The 17,293-nt window shown below is 36.7% G+C and overlaps 4 protein-coding genes across 8 annotated transcripts in view; all 4 read left to right on the plus strand.

The window, feature by feature from the left end:
* The window catches only part of LOC115423689 (cytoplasmic phosphatidylinositol transfer protein 1-like), a 123,903-nt gene that overhangs the window by 16,933 nt on the left and 89,677 nt on the right, over positions 1 to 17,293 (plus strand). The window lies entirely within an intron of this gene.
* On the plus strand, positions 5,025 to 7,096 carry LOC115423695 (H-2 class II histocompatibility antigen, A-U alpha chain-like). Its single transcript, XM_030140655.1, has 4 exons — positions 5,025 to 5,234; positions 5,380 to 5,622; positions 6,153 to 6,434; positions 6,608 to 7,096. Exons 1-4 carry the CDS (start codon positions 5,180 to 5,182, stop codon positions 6,733 to 6,735), a joined length of 708 nt encoding a protein of 235 aa, XP_029996515.1. The 5' UTR covers positions 5,025 to 5,179; the 3' UTR covers positions 6,736 to 7,096.
* Positions 5,035 to 17,293, plus strand: part of LOC115423694 (H-2 class II histocompatibility antigen, A-U alpha chain-like) — a 31,673-nt gene continuing 19,414 nt past the window's right edge. Inside the window, exons 1-4 of one of the 3 annotated variants that reach the window (XM_030140652.1) lie at positions 5,035 to 5,122; positions 16,318 to 16,435; positions 16,581 to 16,820; positions 16,948 to 17,229. In XM_030140652.1, coding sequence (XP_029996512.1) covers positions 16,375 to 16,435; positions 16,581 to 16,820; positions 16,948 to 17,229 — 583 coding nt within the window. In that variant the 5' untranslated portion in view covers positions 5,035 to 5,122; positions 16,318 to 16,374. The remainder of the gene's footprint in view (positions 5,123 to 16,317; positions 16,436 to 16,580; positions 16,821 to 16,947; positions 17,230 to 17,293) is intronic. The other 2 variants (XM_030140651.1, XM_030140654.1) reach the window with 2 other exon arrangements.
* On the plus strand, positions 7,223 to 11,345 carry LOC115423692 (rano class II histocompatibility antigen, A beta chain-like). 3 transcript variants are annotated; one of them, XM_030140646.1, is made up of 5 exons: positions 7,223 to 8,052; positions 8,141 to 8,398; positions 10,215 to 10,484; positions 10,574 to 10,708; positions 10,842 to 11,345. In XM_030140646.1, exons 1-5 carry the CDS (start codon positions 7,947 to 7,949, stop codon positions 10,889 to 10,891), a joined length of 819 nt encoding a protein of 272 aa, XP_029996506.1. In that variant the 5' UTR covers positions 7,223 to 7,946; the 3' UTR covers positions 10,892 to 11,345. The 3 variants fall into 3 exon arrangements, with proteins under 3 accessions (XP_029996506.1, XP_029996507.1, XP_029996508.1); XM_030140647.1 differs by having other exon boundaries at positions 8,141 to 8,393; positions 10,210 to 10,484; XM_030140648.1 differs by lacking the exons at positions 7,223 to 8,052; positions 8,141 to 8,398 and adding an exon at positions 9,327 to 9,464.

The raw sequence follows: 17,293 nt of genomic DNA on the forward strand, positions 1-17,293 counted from the left end.
GTCCTTAAGAATTGGGTCAAAATGCTGTTTTGGAGAAAAACAAACATTTGTACACCATTTAAAGGATGGGTTGTGAAGCCTTTATAAAGGCCATGAAAAGGCCTAGATTTTTATTCCTTACGTCCAAGATGCCACGCTTAAATCCAGACGAACGCTGTTGGTGGGGACAACACTCATGATTGAAGCTGGAACTTTGCAATGGCAGGGTAGCCATTTGGTTTGGACTGGACATTGTCATTGCTTACAGCAATTGTGAATTCATTATTTGTTTCATTTCTTGTTATGTTAATTTATTGATCTGTACAGCTTCTACATAATTTCACAGCTTCATAATAAAATTATTTTTATAAATGTCACCTGGACGTTTTCAGTGACTGTCAGTGTATTAAACATTTTCGATAATTTTAGGTGCTTTGGCCACTGGCAGGTGTTTATAGAAGAACTGATCAGTGTAAGCAGAGGTCTTTATTGTCTATCTGTACACCTAAAGCCTCTTGCTCATGTATTGTTTCAACTCTCCTACTTGCTTCTCAGAATTTGGCACAGTCTGTCCATTCCTTTGTCTCACATTTATTTCTGCTGCTTTGTTTACACAGCGACGTTACACTCTCTCCATCTAATGTACCATTTATGTGTTTCTTGTCGAGCAGGTTTTCATGCGAACTGAAAACACACATAAAAACAGCTTGATAAAAACACACCAACTTTCACTTGTGTTAATGTGTCCTACTGAGCAGATCACATCTCCATCAGTTTACTAGGAAAGTCATTCATCTTTACCAAAACAGGAAACTATTAATCACTTGTCCCTCCATTTCTGCCTGTACCCCAAACCTTCCTTACTGTCAACATCCTGTCTGAATAAGAAGAAACAATGGCCGCTGAGAATAGACACTGTGGTGACACATGGTGAATGTCAGTAGAGTTATGGGACAGGTGGTATCTGAGGTGCAGTGTGAGAAGGGGAGCAGCTGGATATGCCACAGTATAATGTGATCACAATGCATCATGTGGAAATGTGTACTCTGGTGATAGATTGTATGTGTGATCAAACTCATTATATGATTAGGCCAAGTGATGTGGATTGGTCTTAATCTGTTTGAAAACAAACCCATATATTTATATTTGGTCACTCGGGCCTGCATGTGCGCATCAGCCTGTCTCATCCACATACTGTGGATCAGGCGCTAATCACTGTCGCATTCATATTCAAATGGAGGTGGGGAACATTTGCATGTGGCTCCAATCAAATGTTTCCTTTACCAAATCAAAGCAAAAGATTCAAGTGATTCACTCGCTGAACCACATAATTATCATCAAAGTCCTTGAAGGGCCTCTTTCAGAGCAGGAAATGTCCTCTCCTCTCTGTAGTTAACTAACTCAAACTTCAGCTGGCAACCCGCCGACACACCGCCGTGAAGGTAACTTTATGTGCACAAGAGGGTTTTAACACATTTGACACAAATACAGTATGTTCCTTGGTGTTGGTGAACGCGTCTATCGTATGTGGGCGTATGCACATTTACAGTACATGTGTGCTAGAACACCAGGTACAAGTGTCTGTAGTTGCTATAGGAACATGAGCATCTCACAATTGATTAGAGAAGCGTTTGATGATGAAGTAGCCTCTTAATGTGCACAGGTGTGTCAGACATTTCTGCGTGTGTGTGTGTGTGTGTGTGTGTCTGTGTGTGTCTGTGTGTGCGTGGATTAGAACTCACAAAGCAAGTGGTTCATGCGAAATGCACCCATTTAATTGCAATAATTAATTGTCAGCTCAGATAAAGTGTTTTTAATTAAACTAGGCACACGTGTAGCAATGTGTAATGTGTTTTGAAAAAGCTGAAAATCTGGTGAACAGCTGTTTAATTTGGGACACTGACTACGTCGCCAGAAAGTTCAGGGCTTGTTTTGGCACCGGAGTCTTCCTCAGTCATTAGAACAGATGGTCAGTGTGTGTGTGTGTGTGTGTGTGTGTGTGTGTGTGCGTGTGTGTGCGTGTGTGTTTGTGTGCTATAAATTCATCATTTCAGGTGTGTGTAAGTACCGGTGTGTTACTGCCTTTTCTGCAGTTTAACATCTACATATAAATTAAACTGGCACAGACTGAAGACCACATCAGAATCCACATCAAATCCCCTCCCTCACATAATGAAATAAGTATCTGAAGTGAAGAAGAAAATGAGAAGTGCATGGTGTGGCCAGAGGTTGTAGGTGTAGGCGACGTTTCACATGACTCTAATAAACAGAGAAGAAGAGGAGGACGCAGTTGCTGTTTTCCATCTAAAATGGTTGTAATGATTTTTTGTGGACGACCATAGAATCTTTTAGTCTCCTCATCAGTCCTCATTAGTTGTTGTATAGTGAGCCATGTTCCTACAGAATATCAGCAAATTATCAGTTTAATGTTTGCTACATCAGAATTTATCCAAAAATGTGCTTCCACTTCCACTCTGCATATTTACTCTTTTGCAAAACATTTCAAGAAATTTTTGTCCAATTCTGTGACTTTTTTTTCCTGTTGTAAAGCAAGAAAGAAATCAGGATTACTTACTGTGCATTTATAAATGCACCAAGTGTCATATATTTGTAAGAACCATCGCTATTATCATCTTTGCTATTATCATCATTTCTTTCATTTCCTTACTGGCATTAATGCAGCAGACAACATAGATTTAAACACAAGTCTCTGTAAAATTATTTGTTTAACGTGTTTATGGCTTTATTTATAAATATGTGGTAGATGTAGATGCCTTGTATATTTTTGTGTGTGTTTTATTCACACCTATGAGCAGTACCTATTCTCCCTTGGCTGCCTCTGGGGCTTCCTTCCTCTGTCAATACCATTGATCAGGCTGCACATTCTGAGCCCCAATTAACTCATAGTCCCTATGTTGGCCTTTTACTCAGCCCACTGCGAATATCAACACAGCAGATATGCATTTGTGTGTGGGGTTAAACATTTAATGTTCCAGTCAATTTATAATGTCTGTATAAACCTTTGATGTTAATGTTTGACTGCATTTCAGCGCTTGTCTTTCTGCTTGTGTTTCTTATGCGACTCAAATTTACGAACTTCATGTGGTAAAGTCAGGACCAATACACAAGGCAGCTTTTGTCGTTTTCTCTCTCTCTCTCTGTACACACACACATATATATATATATATATATATATATATATATATATATATATATATATATATATATATATACATACATACACACATAGGTAAGGAGAGAGAGAGAGTACCATTTGGGAAGTAGTAGTAGTTGTTGTAGTAGTAGTAGTGCTGAGTAGTAACAAGTAAAATTTGGCTTCATGCTCAGTTAAATGCAAGTCCTCATGTGAAACAGCAAGGTGGTGGAGACTAAACCAGTGGTTCTCAATCTTCTTCTTGGGTCCCCCTTTGGCAGACCAAAAATCTCCAGGCCCCCCTCAACCCCAACAATACTGTAACAGTGGTGCAATTATAACTTTTATTGAAATAAACATCAATATCGTAACAATACTTTGTGCTTTTCCTTGAATAATTTGTCATGCAAATTAAAAATAACTTTTTTTGCTTGAACAATACAAATAAACTCAATATGACTGCTCCCTGAGACAATATTTTTCCAAATAAAAATACAAAATGCACAATTATCTTACAACTATGACAATAAAGTTACTTTTTTTTTTTTTTTAACAACAAACACATTTTGGTAACAAAGATGAACATTTGAACAACATCGGTGGCTGTCTTAAGCCTGTTTCCATTGCACATCTCAGAACATTAAAGGACAAACTATACAAACTGTGCAAAAATGGAAACGTTACACATTTTTCTTTTCCAGTCCAATCCTTGTCCATTCTCCAAAGCTAAACTCTTTGTCTAGTGACAGATCACCATGGCAGTAGATTGGTTTGTTGTACGTCCCTAAAATGAGTCCAGGGTGTTCCAACGCTAAAACATTAGTTCCACCTGCTACATGTTCTAACCTGAAGACAAAAAAACACCCAGGAGTGATCCCATGCCCCTCATGGAAAAGCTTTGCACCCCCCCTAGGGCGCCCACCCTACAGTTTGAGAAACACTGGACTAAACACAGGCAACAGGCAAAACTTCATGAGCTACCTGTGACATTTAAAGCAGGTTAATTGTCTGCTTTGTATTTGTTCTTGAATCCTGAAAACATCTTTATCTCATCTAAGGCAACTTGGTAACCCAGTTAAAATCATCCCATCGATTATGGGAGCCAAAAACTGGGATTTGGGGGGAATTTTTAATAACCCTTAAGTGAAGGTGAGCATATTAACTAAGAAATGAACTAAATACTGTTAAAAATAACTTCAGTTAATGTTGACATGAAGCACAGGATGAGTATTATTCATTTATTTGTTTGTGTTTTCTTTTAAATTTCAAGGACATATTTACTAAAATTGATGTTTTAACAGAAATGTAAGTTGGGTGAAACCCTGTGTCTTTTATGGACTACACACCACTGGCCTATGATCCAGAAACGCATTTTGATTTACAAACAGAACTGCAAAAGTATTATTTTTCCAGTATTACGCTAATATTTTTCCTTCTTTGGTGAACAGCAGCAATTGAACCTGTACCCTCTTGAAGTTAAAGTAGTTTGGAAGTAGTTTAGAAGTGGCTCTTGTTTATCCACCAGTAGTGTTTATAAAAGTATAAGGGTGTGAACAGACATGGAACGAGGAAGAAACTATTGTTTTTAAACATGCAGTAACAGAATGATCTGCAACAGCCCTGTGACACTAGTTGTTGCAAATGTGTGCTTTATTTTTAAGATGTTTCTTTAAGTTATTCTTTCCAGTTTATTTGTGCTACTGTATTAATATTACTTTTACCAGTGTCTTTAAAATGATTTCTTTAACCTCTTGAATGGTTTTATGGATACACTGAAAATACACTAAATTCTGAGTAATTTATACATATTTTCATCACATTTAAGTCATAGTAAAAATACAAGGGGAAAAAATCAGATGGATACATAATTGAAGGAGCACATTTTAGCCTTTTAAGTAAATGTATTGTAGTTGGAAAGTGTGAGAATATGAAGAACTACCTTAACAACTCCTTTTTCAGTATGTAGTTAAACAGGTGTCATGTACAAGGGTATGAGGAAGTACACGTCCAACTCAACTACAACCACACAAACATTTATTCAATAAGATGTTCAACGCAATTGCACTTACTCTCTTAGGAGCAATTTTCACCTCTGCACAAGGTATGTATTCAGTATTTTTGACACTGTTTTTATGAGAGTGACCTGTAATGAACTGACATTTCTATGCAGACTGTTATGTAAATATGCTCGTACTTCCTTTAACAATACAGACCAAACTTATGAGAGTGATGTTTGTATTTTTCAGGAAGTCATAAAATGTGTCACACTCTATCGTGTGTTCAATCAAGTGAAGCTCAAGTCATTTTCACATGTGATGGTGATGAAGCCTTCCATGCAGACTTTAAAAAAGGAGAAGTTGTTTGGGACAGTAAAATCCCTACTTCTTGCCATGCTCATTATGCCTACCAGTATGCAGTCTATTTCAGACAATTGTGTGGAAATTTCTTTGAAAAATGGAAACAAGAAGAATCAGCTCCTACAACTATAGGTATGTAATGCTGACTCTACAAGGGCAGGCAAGGGGTATTGTTTTTGGTTCGGTTTGTTTCTTTGTTTCTTTGATTGTTAACACTATAGCAGCAAAACAATAGGTTGAATTAATACTAAATTTGGTTTATAGATTGCCAGTAACTCAGAACAGATGTGGTTTCATTTTGGGAAAAGAAGGTCAAAGTAAAAAGTTTTTCATGAATTTTTAAAAATCTTTTTCTTGTCTCATTTACTTATAATGGGCAAAATTTCAAATGTCTATAAAAGCATAAATTTTGTTTCAATTTACTTCGAACTTCACACATAAATAGAGGCAATTGATATGCTGATATTAGCACATGCATAGACATGATGACTTCAGCTGCATCGATGCCAAAACAAGCTACAATACGTGCAAGGGGAAGGGTTTGTTGTGCCTGGCACCACTTGTTGGTATTAGGGCTATTTTTATCCCTTTATTTGAAAGCTTTTGCTTATGTAAGTGTGTAAAATGATTATTTTTTGTTTGTGTTTCAATTTAACATTTAGAGGCACCTGAACTCATCGTCTACTCTAGAGATGATGTGATAGAACAGACAGAAAATACTCTCATCTGCTTCATCAACCATTTCTTCCCTCCCGTCATCAAAATAAAGTGGACCAAGAATGGAATAGAAGTAGAAACAGAAGATTCCTTTCAGGCATTTATTCTCAACCCAGATGGCACCTTTCATTTGTTTTCCACACTGAGTTTTATTGCAAAAGACAGTGACATATACGGCTGCACTGTGGAACATGAAGCACTGATGGAACCTAAGACCGAGTTTTTTGGTGAGAACACATAAGTGGATTTCCATTATTAAAATAAAACATCAGTAACTGTACACATACAGATATATGCTTTATGTTAAGTCCACCATTAGCTTTAAGTTTCATGTTCAGATTGTTTTATCAACAATCAAAGCTGAAGATACTTACAGTATGTTTTTTCTCTTTTTCTCCAGAGGTCCACTCAAGTGAAACAGATAATCATTCATTTGTCTATTGTGGAATATGCCTGACTGTTGGATTTCTGGGAATTGCTGTGGGAACTTTTTTTGCTGTTAAAGGAAACAAGTACCAGACAAGCTAGAACCAACATGGAGCATTTATTTAGGCACTTGGGACATTTTACACAAGAGGAATCATCTGTCCATTAAATACATTTTCTCTGTCAGTATGTCACTGTAAAGAAAACAACATGATATAATAATATGCACTCATGATTAAATAGAAAACAAGTGGTGCATTTTTAAGTTTAGAATGATTGTGCTCCTCCAGTGATGCATATGAGTATCAGTGTGTGGAGATTTACATTAGCACCATAAACATAAGGTTGTGGAAAAAAATTATTAGATCACCCCTTGCTTTCTTCAATTTCTTTTTTATTTTAATGCCTGGTACAACTAAAGGTACATTTGTTTGAACAAATATAATGATAACAACAAAAATAGCTCATAAGAGTTTAATTTTAGAGCTGATATTTAGCCATTTTCCATGTTTTCTTGATAATAACCAAAATCACTTAAGTTCTTACATCAATAACTATGGCACTGTACTGCTAAAACAGTGTTTTTAGACATTTCAGGTTTTCTTTTCTGTCTGTTTTAGTCACATGATACATGCAGGAGTTAGTGCTTGATTACATAGCCATTGTTTTTGATGACTTTTGATGGTCTAAGAATTTTTTCCACAATTGCAGGTCAATGACTGGTACCTGTGGTATTTACTGGCATCAATAAGGAACTACTTTTACCTCTGCCATTTTGCCCATTGTATTTTATTCATTCCCTTGTGTCACTTGCGGTTGAATCATTTATGTGTCAAAGTATCTGCCATATTACTTTATAAGAGGTTTACTCACAATTAAAATCAACATAACTCATTCAGTTTTACACCAATTTTCATGTGGTTTGGTTTATTATTCATACAGACATGAATTAATGATGCTGGGTTGTATTAAATGTCTTTATCTACATGTACTGTACTGTGGTTATACTTACTCATTCAAAGGTCTTTCTTTAAAAACTGCTGATTTTGAATGTGAATGAATTTATTTACAGTAAAAAATTCCAAATGTAAACAGTGAAGGTGTGGAATTAAACATTAACGATAGTCCCATCATTGTCTTATATGAACACAGATCACATTAGTCTAAATCTGAAATTTAATTTGACTAAGTTGCAAATCTTCTTCCATTGGTTTCTGTTTTCACCTTTGTGAAGAACAGGTTTTGTGACTTTTACTCCACAACAGGGTAGTTCCATTGACTATTTCAACATTCATTTCCGTGTGCTAACATTTATGCTTCGTTTTTGTGAACCAGGTTTTTGTTGTGAAGAAATTTTCAAGAAAAACATGGACATTTTAATTTTTTATCTATTCATGCTTTTTTCTCCTTTTGCTCTAGGTGAGTGGCAAAATTATTTTTATTTTATTAGGTCTCAGTAACTATTACAACATTTAATTTTCAAAATTAATTTGTTCCTGATTTTTAGGTGATAACTATTTTCAGTCCCAAGGCTGTTGTACGTTTGATGGTCCAGGATGGGAACACATGGAGTATACAGTCACATATTTTTATAACAAGAAATTAGTGATGTTGTACAACAGCACAACTGGCAACTACACAGGATTTACAAAGACTGGAATTCACGTGGCACATCTCTGTCAGAACGATCCCTACGAACAAATAGAAAAAACATTTGAAAAGGACTTGATGTGCAAACACAACCTACATGCAGTCAAAGACTTAGGTAAGTGCTGTTCACATGTGAAAATATGAAAAATGACTAAAAAAAAAAAATACTTGGTAATTACAATGCTGTGAAAAAGTATTTCTTAGATTTTTACATATTTGTCAAACTTAAATCTTTCAGATCATCAAACAAATTATGACAGAAAAAAGTGAGCTAAATAAATAAAAAATGCAGTATTTCAACAATGATTTTATTTATTGAGGGAAAAAGATAACTAAACATACCTAACCCTGTGTGATAAAGTAATTGCCTCCGAAACCCAATAACTGCTTGTGCCACCCTTGGCAGCAACAACTGCAGTCAAGTGTTTACAATAACTCACACTGAGTCTTACGCTTCACTGTGGAGGAGTTTTGGCCCACTCTTCTTTACAGAATTGTTTTAATTCAGTCACATTAGAGGGTTTAAGGTCAGGTCACAACATGTCAGTCTTTAAGTCTGGATTTTGACTAGGCCACTCCAACCATCATGTTTGACTGGTGGTATGATGTTCTTTTTATGGGCATTTTATGTGCTTCTTTTGTGGCCCTGGAGGTAGAGCGGGTAGCCCTATAACTGAAGGGTTGGTGGTTCGAATCCCCCACCAGAGTGTGAATGTGATAGCGGATGAATAATGGATCAATAATATAAAACACTTTGGGTGCCTTGAAAAGCACTATAGAAATCTAATCCATTATTATTATGAAATGCTGTGTTAGTTTTACATCAGATATAATGTGTACATCTTCCAAAAGTTCAACTTGTGTCTCATCAGTCCACAGAATATTTTCCTAAAAGCCTTTTGATCATTAATAAGTGTTTTGGCAAATGTAAGACATGCCTTTGTGTTCTTTTTGGTCAGCAGTGGTTTTGGCCTTTGAACTCTCCTCAGTGATGTCATCTTTACCTTTTTTTCTCTTTCTTATTGTTCAATCCAGGACATTGACCTTAACTGAGGCAAATGAGGCCTGCAGGCCTTTAAATGTCGTCTTGGGTTCTTTTGTGACTTTCTTGATGAATTGTCACTGTGTTCTTGGAGTGGTTTTGGTGGGCTGACCACCCCTAGGTAGCAGGTAAAAATCAGGTAAAAACTGCTTCTGCCTCCTAAATAAATTATTGTTCTTGAATTGCTTCAGATCACTGCATGATGTGCTGCTTTTTGAGGCCTTTTAGGCTACTTCACTTTGTCAAACATGTTCTATTTAAGATATTTTTGATTCAACTGGTCTGGCAGTAATCAGGCCTGGGGGGCAATGACTTTATCCACATAAGGCTAGGTATGTTTACATATTTTTTTCTCCCTTACTAAATAAAATCATTATTTAATTACCAGTGACCCAGAGTAGATGTCATTACATTTTGGGAAAAGTAGGTCAAAGTTTCAAATTTTATTATTTTTTTAAATAATTTTTTTCTCCATTTACTTATAATGAGCAAAGTTTTACATGTCTGTATCAGCAAAACTATTTATTGAGTTCAAACCAAATTGGGTTTAAATATTTCCAGTGACCCAGAATAGATGTGGTTACATTTTGGGAACAGTAGGTCAAAGTTACATTTTTTTTTCCTGAATTTTTAAAATATTTTTTTTCCCTCCCATTTACTTATAATGGGCAAAATTTCAATTGTCTCTAAAAACATAAATTTTGTTTACATTTACTTCAAACTTGACACATATATAGGGGAAATTGATATGCTGACATCAGCACACGCATAGACATAATGACACCAGTTGCTGGCAGCTTGGCAGCTCCATGCCAAAATAAGCTACAATACGTGTGAGGGGCAGGGTTTGTTGTACCTGGCACCACTTGTTGTGTTGTGTTTTTTACAGGCCACATAACAATTGCACCCACTGTCAAAGTGACTCGAGTGATGCACCCTTCAGTGCTTCTGTGCAGCGCTTATGATTTCTATCCAAAACAAATCAGAGTCATGTGGTTGCGGAATGGACAGGAAGTCGTTTCTTCCACTGAAGCAATACCTGATGGGGATTGGTACTACCAGATTCATTCCTATCTGGGGTATACCCCAACTCCTGGAGAAACCATAAGCTGTGTGGTAGAGCACGCCAGCCTCCGTGAACCTCTGATTCTGGTCTGGGGTAGGTGTACCACTGTGATGGCATCATGTACAGCATTCAGGGTCAGAGATCATACGATGTAAAAGTAAAGTATTTTCTCACCTTTTTAGACTCCTCTCTTCCCAAGTCACAAAGGATTATAGATGGTGTGGGAACATTTTTCCTGGTCCTTGGTTTAGTCTGTATGAGCGTTGGATTTATCTACTACAAGAGGAAGTCTGCAGCACCTTTGACACTTTGTCAAGGTAAAGACAGAGAAAACAGCTGTGATTTAATCAATTCAAGTTAAAAGGTTCTAATGTAAATATAGTTTGATCCTTTATGTTTGCAGTTTTTGTAAAATATATTTGATTTTTCTATTTCCTGCTTTTGTAATAGGGCGGGAGATGGTTCCTGTTGAGGTCGTTCCTGTGGCTGGAGCCCTGTAGTCTGCACATACATAGTGGCTTTAATGACACTCTGAAAAGAGAGGAGGCACACACAGTTGTGTTGTACTTACCTGAACAAAAAACACAAGCAAGTTTTTTTTTTTTTTAAGCAACAGCAATAACTTATAATAAGACTGTATATATGTTTTAAAGGGTGGCGTTGCAATATAACTCAGTAAAGACAGCTAAAAAAACACAGAACGCATATCACCTGAATAATTGTTGCCTTGACCTATGACTAGGGATGGGAATTGAGAACCGGTTCTTTTTGAGAACCAGTTCTCAGTAGCTCAATTCCTTGGAATCCTTTGCCTGCCTACTTATTGAGCTTTGTTGCACATGCGTGATGACATCACACATACGCTGCATTGTTTTGGTTTAGAACATGGCCAACATGGCATTGAGGCAGAAACACTCCAAAGTATGGCTATATTTAACGTGAAAAGATGACACCAGGGCCACTTGTAACACTTGCAAAGCTTCCATTTCTTCAAAGGGGGAAATAAAATACCTCCAATATGCTCAAACATTTGTCCACACAACATGCAATTCATTTGCAAGAATGTCACGTGTTTGATATGCTAGTGATGCTTGTGAATCTAGCGGCAGAGCAAACACCAGGGCATCATCCGGGCCCGGCTCTAGGTCGGGATTGGGAGGTGTCCTGCCCCTGCCCTGAAATATAAGTTTCCGAAGGTAGGAAAAAGGAAAATGAGGTGCACAACAGAGGGAGACATAGATAAACTAGTAAAGCATCTTAAGTGTCACTTTCACTTTGACTTTGTATGGTCGTATGGTGTGACCCCACACCCCCCACACACACACCCCACACCCCACCACAGACCAGGCCCAGCATCATCTGTTATTATTATTTGTGCATACTGTTTACGCTATATTTTCTGTGCAGAGATGGAAATATAAAAGACAGTTAATGCAAACAAACCTGTTTGTACTCTTTTATTCCCTCACCCAATGAGAATCGATAAGGAATCGGACCAATATGCAAAATCAATAATGGAATCGGAATCATTAAATTCTAATCAATTCCCATCCCTACCTATGATATTACAGATCTTCATCAAATACAAACAGATGATAAAATATAGGTGAAAATAAAGACTTTTGTATAAAAAATGTGATGGGTTTTTTTCTTCCACCCATTTGTTTCACCCAGTATGAAAATGTTGAAAATGTCTCTGATTGGCTTCATAATGGAGAGTATTTAATCACATATAATTTCAGGGGGATGCTGTGGCCTCTATTGTAGTCATGGTCAATCACTACACCATTTGTTAACAAAATTTCAAACATCTGAAAAAAACTTTATTTTATAGTGTACATCTACATCTGTGTCAAACACTATGAAATACACCAACATTACAGTAACAACAATAATAATGTTAATTATGTTAATGATTGCGATTTAATGGTAATATCACAAGATGGTGGCATATGTAGACGCAGCTACCCGGTGCTCTTCACATTTCATATATCCTTTATTACCTTGTATATATCCTTTATATGTTTTATATATTTCTTTATCTGCGGTACAGAGTTGGCCTTTTGTATATTTTGGTATTTCTTTGTAGTTTTGTATATTGTCAATATTTTTCAGTGTAATTTTTGTGTGATAGTGTTATATACAGTCTTTCTTTTAGCACTTTAAGAATCTGCTGATAAACAGAAACAGAGGTGCTAAATTGATTTTCATTGTTCTTATAATAGTGACAATATAAACCTATTCTACTCCATTACAATGGCATCTTTCACTGGGTTGGATATATTAGGCAGTGAATATTTAGTCCTTGATGCTGATGTGTTGGAAGCAGAAGAATGGGCAAATGTAAGGATCTGAGTAACTTTAACAAGGGCCATATGGTAATGGTGATGACTGGGTCAGAGCATCTCCACAACCGCAGGTACCAAAAATGAACTAAGGAAGGAAACCATCTTAATTATTCTGAATGGTGCCCTTATACAAGATAATTAACATCATTACCAGTTCACTAGTGTGTCAGTTGTTATACAAACCAGATTGTTGCACAAGACGAAACTTTAAAAGTCAAGTTACTTACAGCTCTCAAGCTCCATGAACTGTTTTAATGGTTTAATTTTTCTGCCATTATTAATATAGACAAGGCTGGATTTGGTTGTGGTAATAGTATTAAACAGTGGGTTAACTTGTCATCATTTTAAAAGTCCTCCCTCTCGTGATGAAATAAGTACCTGAAGTAAAAAAGAAAATGAGAACTGCTTGGTGTGGCCAGAGGTTGTAGATGTAGGCTACGTTTCACATGACTCTAATAAACAGAGAAGAAGAGGAGGATGTGGTTGCTGTTTTCCATCTAAAATGGTTGTAATGACTTTTGTGGACATAAGTCTCTGTAAAATGATTTCTTTAACCTGTTGTCTGGCTTTATTTATAGATATGTGGGAGATGTAGATGCCTTGTGTATTTTGTGTGTGTTTTATTCACACCTATGAGCAGTACCTACAGTATTCTCATAGTCCCTATGTTGGCCTTTTACTCAGCCCACTGTGAATATCAACGCAGCAGATATGCATTTGTGTGTGGGGTTAAACATTTAATGTTCTAGTCAATTTATAATGTCTGTCATAAACCTTTGATGTTAATGTTTGACTGAAGTTCACCTGCATTTTAGCACTTTTATTTCTGCTTGTGTTCTTTTTACAGCTCAAATTTGCATAACTCAAGTGGCAAAGTCAGCACCAATACACTAGGCAGCTTTTATCATTCTCTCTCTCTCTCTCTCTCTCTCTACTATATATATATATATATCAAGTAGTAGTAGTCGTAGTAGTGGTAGTAGTAAGAGTAGTGCTGAGTAGTAGCAAGTAACATTTGGCTTCATTCTCAGTTAAATGCAAGTCCTTGTGTGAAACAGCAAGGTGGTGGGGACTAAACCAGTGGTTCTCAAATCTCCAGGCCCCCCTCAACCCCAACAACATTGTAACAGTGGTGCAATTATAACTTTTATTGAAATAAACATCAATATTGTAACAATACTTTGTGCTTTTCCTTGAATAATTGAATAATTTGTTGTGCAAATTAAAAACAACTTTTTTTTTTGCTTGAACAATACAAATAAACTCAATATGACTGCTCCCTTAGACAATATTTTTCCAAATAATAATAGGAAATGCGCAATTATCTTACAACTATGACAATAAAGTTACTATTTTTTAACAACAAACACATTTTGGTAACAAAGATGAACATCTGAACAACATCGGTGGCTGTCTTAAGCCTGTTTCCATTGCACATCTCAGAACATTAAAGGACAAACTATACAAACTGTGCAAAAATGGAAACGTTACACATTTTTCTTTTCCAGTCCAATCCTTGTCCATTCTCCAAAGCTAAACTCTTTGTCTAGTGACAGATCACCATGGCAGTAGATTGGTTTGTTGTACGTCCCTAAAATGAGTCCAGGGTGTTCCAACGCTAAAACATTAGTTCCACCTGCTACATGTTCTAACCTGAAGACAAAAAAACACCCAGGAGTGATCCCATGCCCCTCATGGAAAAGCTTTGCACCCCCCCTAGGGCGCCCACCCTACAGTTTGAGAAATGAACTAAATACAGTTAAAAACAACTTCAGTTAATGTTGACATGAAGCACAGGATGAGTATTATTCATTTATTTGTTTGTGTTTTCTTTTAAATTTCAGGGACATATTTACTAAAATTGATGTTTTAACAGAAATGTAAGCTGGGTGAAACCCTGTGTCTTATGGATTACACATCAGTGGCCTATGATCCAGAAACACATTCTGATTTACAAAAAGAACTGTAAAAGTAATTTTTTCCAGTATTACTCTAATATTTTTCCTTCTTTGGTGCACAACAGCAATTGAACCTGTACCCTCTTGAAGTTCAAGTAGTTTGGAAGTAGTTTAGAAATGGCTCTTGTTTATCCACAAATAGCGTTGACAAAAGTGTAAGGGTGTGAACAGACATGGAACGAGGAAGAAACTATTGTTTTTAAACATGCAATAACAGAATGATCTGCAACAGACCTTGGACACAAAAGGTGGTACCAGAATAAACCAAAGAACTTAGCAAACCAAAACCAAGCTGACTGGTGACCCCTATAGTAACAAAAGAAATTGGTGGGAAAAAATAAAACGTCAAACTCCTCACTACTCCCAAAATAAAAATACAGTGAACGGCACCCGACTAACCTAGTGTGTATAACATAAAACAGTGCAAAGTGCAGTAAGAGGTACCCCATCTTAACTAATCCAACTCAACTCACCAACAGTTGAACAAAAGCTGAGCACAAAGATCAAAATGGATCTAACAAACAGCATGAGCAGCAGCCTCAGACAGAGAGGTAGGGGTAGATTTATACACTGTGGCCGACCAGGACTGGACTGCTTGCCTTTCCATCAGCTGTAGCGGGCCCCTTCAGGAACAGCCCTGGAGGAGGTCCTGGAAAAAACCACACCCACAATCACTGATGATTAGAGAAGCAGAGGGGAGGAGAAACACACACACACATACACACCCTCAGGCATGTAACAGTATTGTAGTTAGAGAGTGTGAGAATATGAAGAACTAACTTAACCACTCCTTTTTAGCTTACCGGCTGACAGGGCGTAAGCTATTGTTCTCATGTGGTGTCCGGTGGCCGCAGCGTCTGTCGTCGTCTGTCATCCGTTACAAAACTTTCAATCATCTTCTTCTCCGAAATTACAATTCCAATTGACTTCAAACTTGGCATACAGCTTCTTTATGATGATGTCAACAAAAGTTAGTGAAATTATTTGGATCTGATTCTGGATTTGGTGCGACTTTGTAAAATTTCCCCATTTTAAGAGATAGGAAGTGGATCGATGCAATAACTCAGTAAATATAAATGATATCAAGTGTAAATTTCTACAGTACAGCCCTGATGGGGAGATGACCAAAACATAATGGCCACATGCTGATCAGGATCTTCTTCTGGATCCGGGAACTTATGGAAAATTTAACATGGGCTCCTATGGGGAAAAAATTTCAATCGTCTTCTTCTCCAAAACTCCAGTTCTGATTGACTTCAAACTTGGTATACAGCTTCTGTATGATGATGTCAACACAAGGTATTGAAATTATGTCGATCCGGATCTGATTCTGGATTTGGTGCAATTTTGAAAAATTTTCCCATTGAAAGAGATAGGAAGGGGATTGATACAATAAATCAGTAAGTATCAATGATATCAAGTAGGAATTTGAATTTTTTACAGATCTGATTGGAATATGACCAAAACATGGGCTATTTCTGTAATATAACAAATACATAGAACTGGGTGATAATAAATGGCATCTGGATACATTTCCCAAAGCTTTTAATTTGGCCGGTAAGCTAAAGGGCCATTGGTCCTATTTTTCAGTATGTAGTTAAACAAGTGTCATCTACAAAGGTATGAGGAAGTACACATCCAACTCAACCACAACCACACAAACATTTATTCAACAAGATGACTATGTTCAACGCAATTGCACTTACTCTCTTAGGAGCAATTTGCACCTCTGCACAAGGTATGTATTCAGTATTTTTGATATTTTTTTTATGAGAGTGACCTATAATAAGCTGTCATTTATATCCAGACTGCTGTGTAAATATGCTCATACTTTGTTTAACAATACAGACAAAAGTTATGAGAGTGATGTTTGTATTTTTCAGGAAGTCATGAACTGTGCAACACTATATCATGTGTTCAATCAAGTGCTCAAGTCATTTTCACATGTGATGATGATGAAGTCTATCATGCAGACTTTAAAAAAGAAGAAGTTGTTTGGGACAGCAAAATCCCTGCTTTTTTACGTCTTGATCATGCCTACCAGTATGCAGTCTATTCCAGACACTTGTGTAAACGTTTCTTTGAATTATGGAAAGGCGAAAAATCAGCTCCTACACTTACAGGTATGTGACACTGATTCATTGGTATTAGGGTGAATTTTTATCCCTATCCATGTTTTATTGAAAGCTTTTGCTTGTGTAAGTGTGTAAAATGATATTTTTTTTGGTTGTGTTTCAATTTAACATTTAGAAGCACCTGAACTCATCGTCTACTCTAGAAATGATGTGATAGAACAGACAGAAAATGCTCTCATCTGCTTCATCAACCATTTCTTCCCTCCCGTCATCAAAATAAAGTGGACCAAGAATGGAATAGAAGTAGAAACAGAAGATTCCTTTCAGGCATTTATTCTCAACCCAGATGGCACCTTTCATTTGTTTTCCACACTGAGTTTTATTGCAAAAGACGGTGACATATACGGCTGCACTGTGGAACATGAAGCACTGACGGAACCTAAGACCGAGTTTTTTGGTGAGAACACATAAGTGGATTTCCATTATTAAAATAAAACATCAGTAACTGTACACATACAGAT

The sequence above is a fragment of the Sphaeramia orbicularis genome, chromosome 8 (assembly GCF_902148855.1).
Source record: "Sphaeramia orbicularis chromosome 8, fSphaOr1.1, whole genome shotgun sequence".
NCBI classification, from domain to species: Eukaryota; Metazoa; Chordata; class Actinopteri; order Kurtiformes; family Apogonidae; genus Sphaeramia; species Sphaeramia orbicularis.

Excerpts from the sequence above, each read along its gene's own strand:
- LOC115423692 (XM_030140646.1), top strand. The coding sequence starts at position 7,947 with ATGCTTCGTTTTTGTGAACCAGGTTTTTGTTGTGAAGAAATTTTCAAG. Across the intron at positions 8,053-8,140 it reads TTTTTCTCCTTTTGCTCTAG|GTGATAACTATTTTCAGTCC; the intron begins GTGAGTGGCAAA and ends CCTGATTTTTAG. Across the intron at positions 8,399-10,214 it reads ACATGCAGTCAAAGACTTAG|GCCACATAACAATTGCACCC; the intron begins GTAAGTGCTGTT and ends TGTTTTTTACAG.
- LOC115423695 (XM_030140655.1), top strand. The coding sequence starts at position 5,180 with ATGTTCAACGCAATTGCACTTACTCTCTTAGGAGCAATTTTCACCTCT. Across the intron at positions 5,623-6,152 it reads ATCAGCTCCTACAACTATAG|AGGCACCTGAACTCATCGTC; the intron begins GTATGTAATGCT and ends TTTAACATTTAG. Across the intron at positions 6,435-6,607 it reads ACCTAAGACCGAGTTTTTTG|AGGTCCACTCAAGTGAAACA; the intron begins GTGAGAACACAT and ends CTTTTTCTCCAG.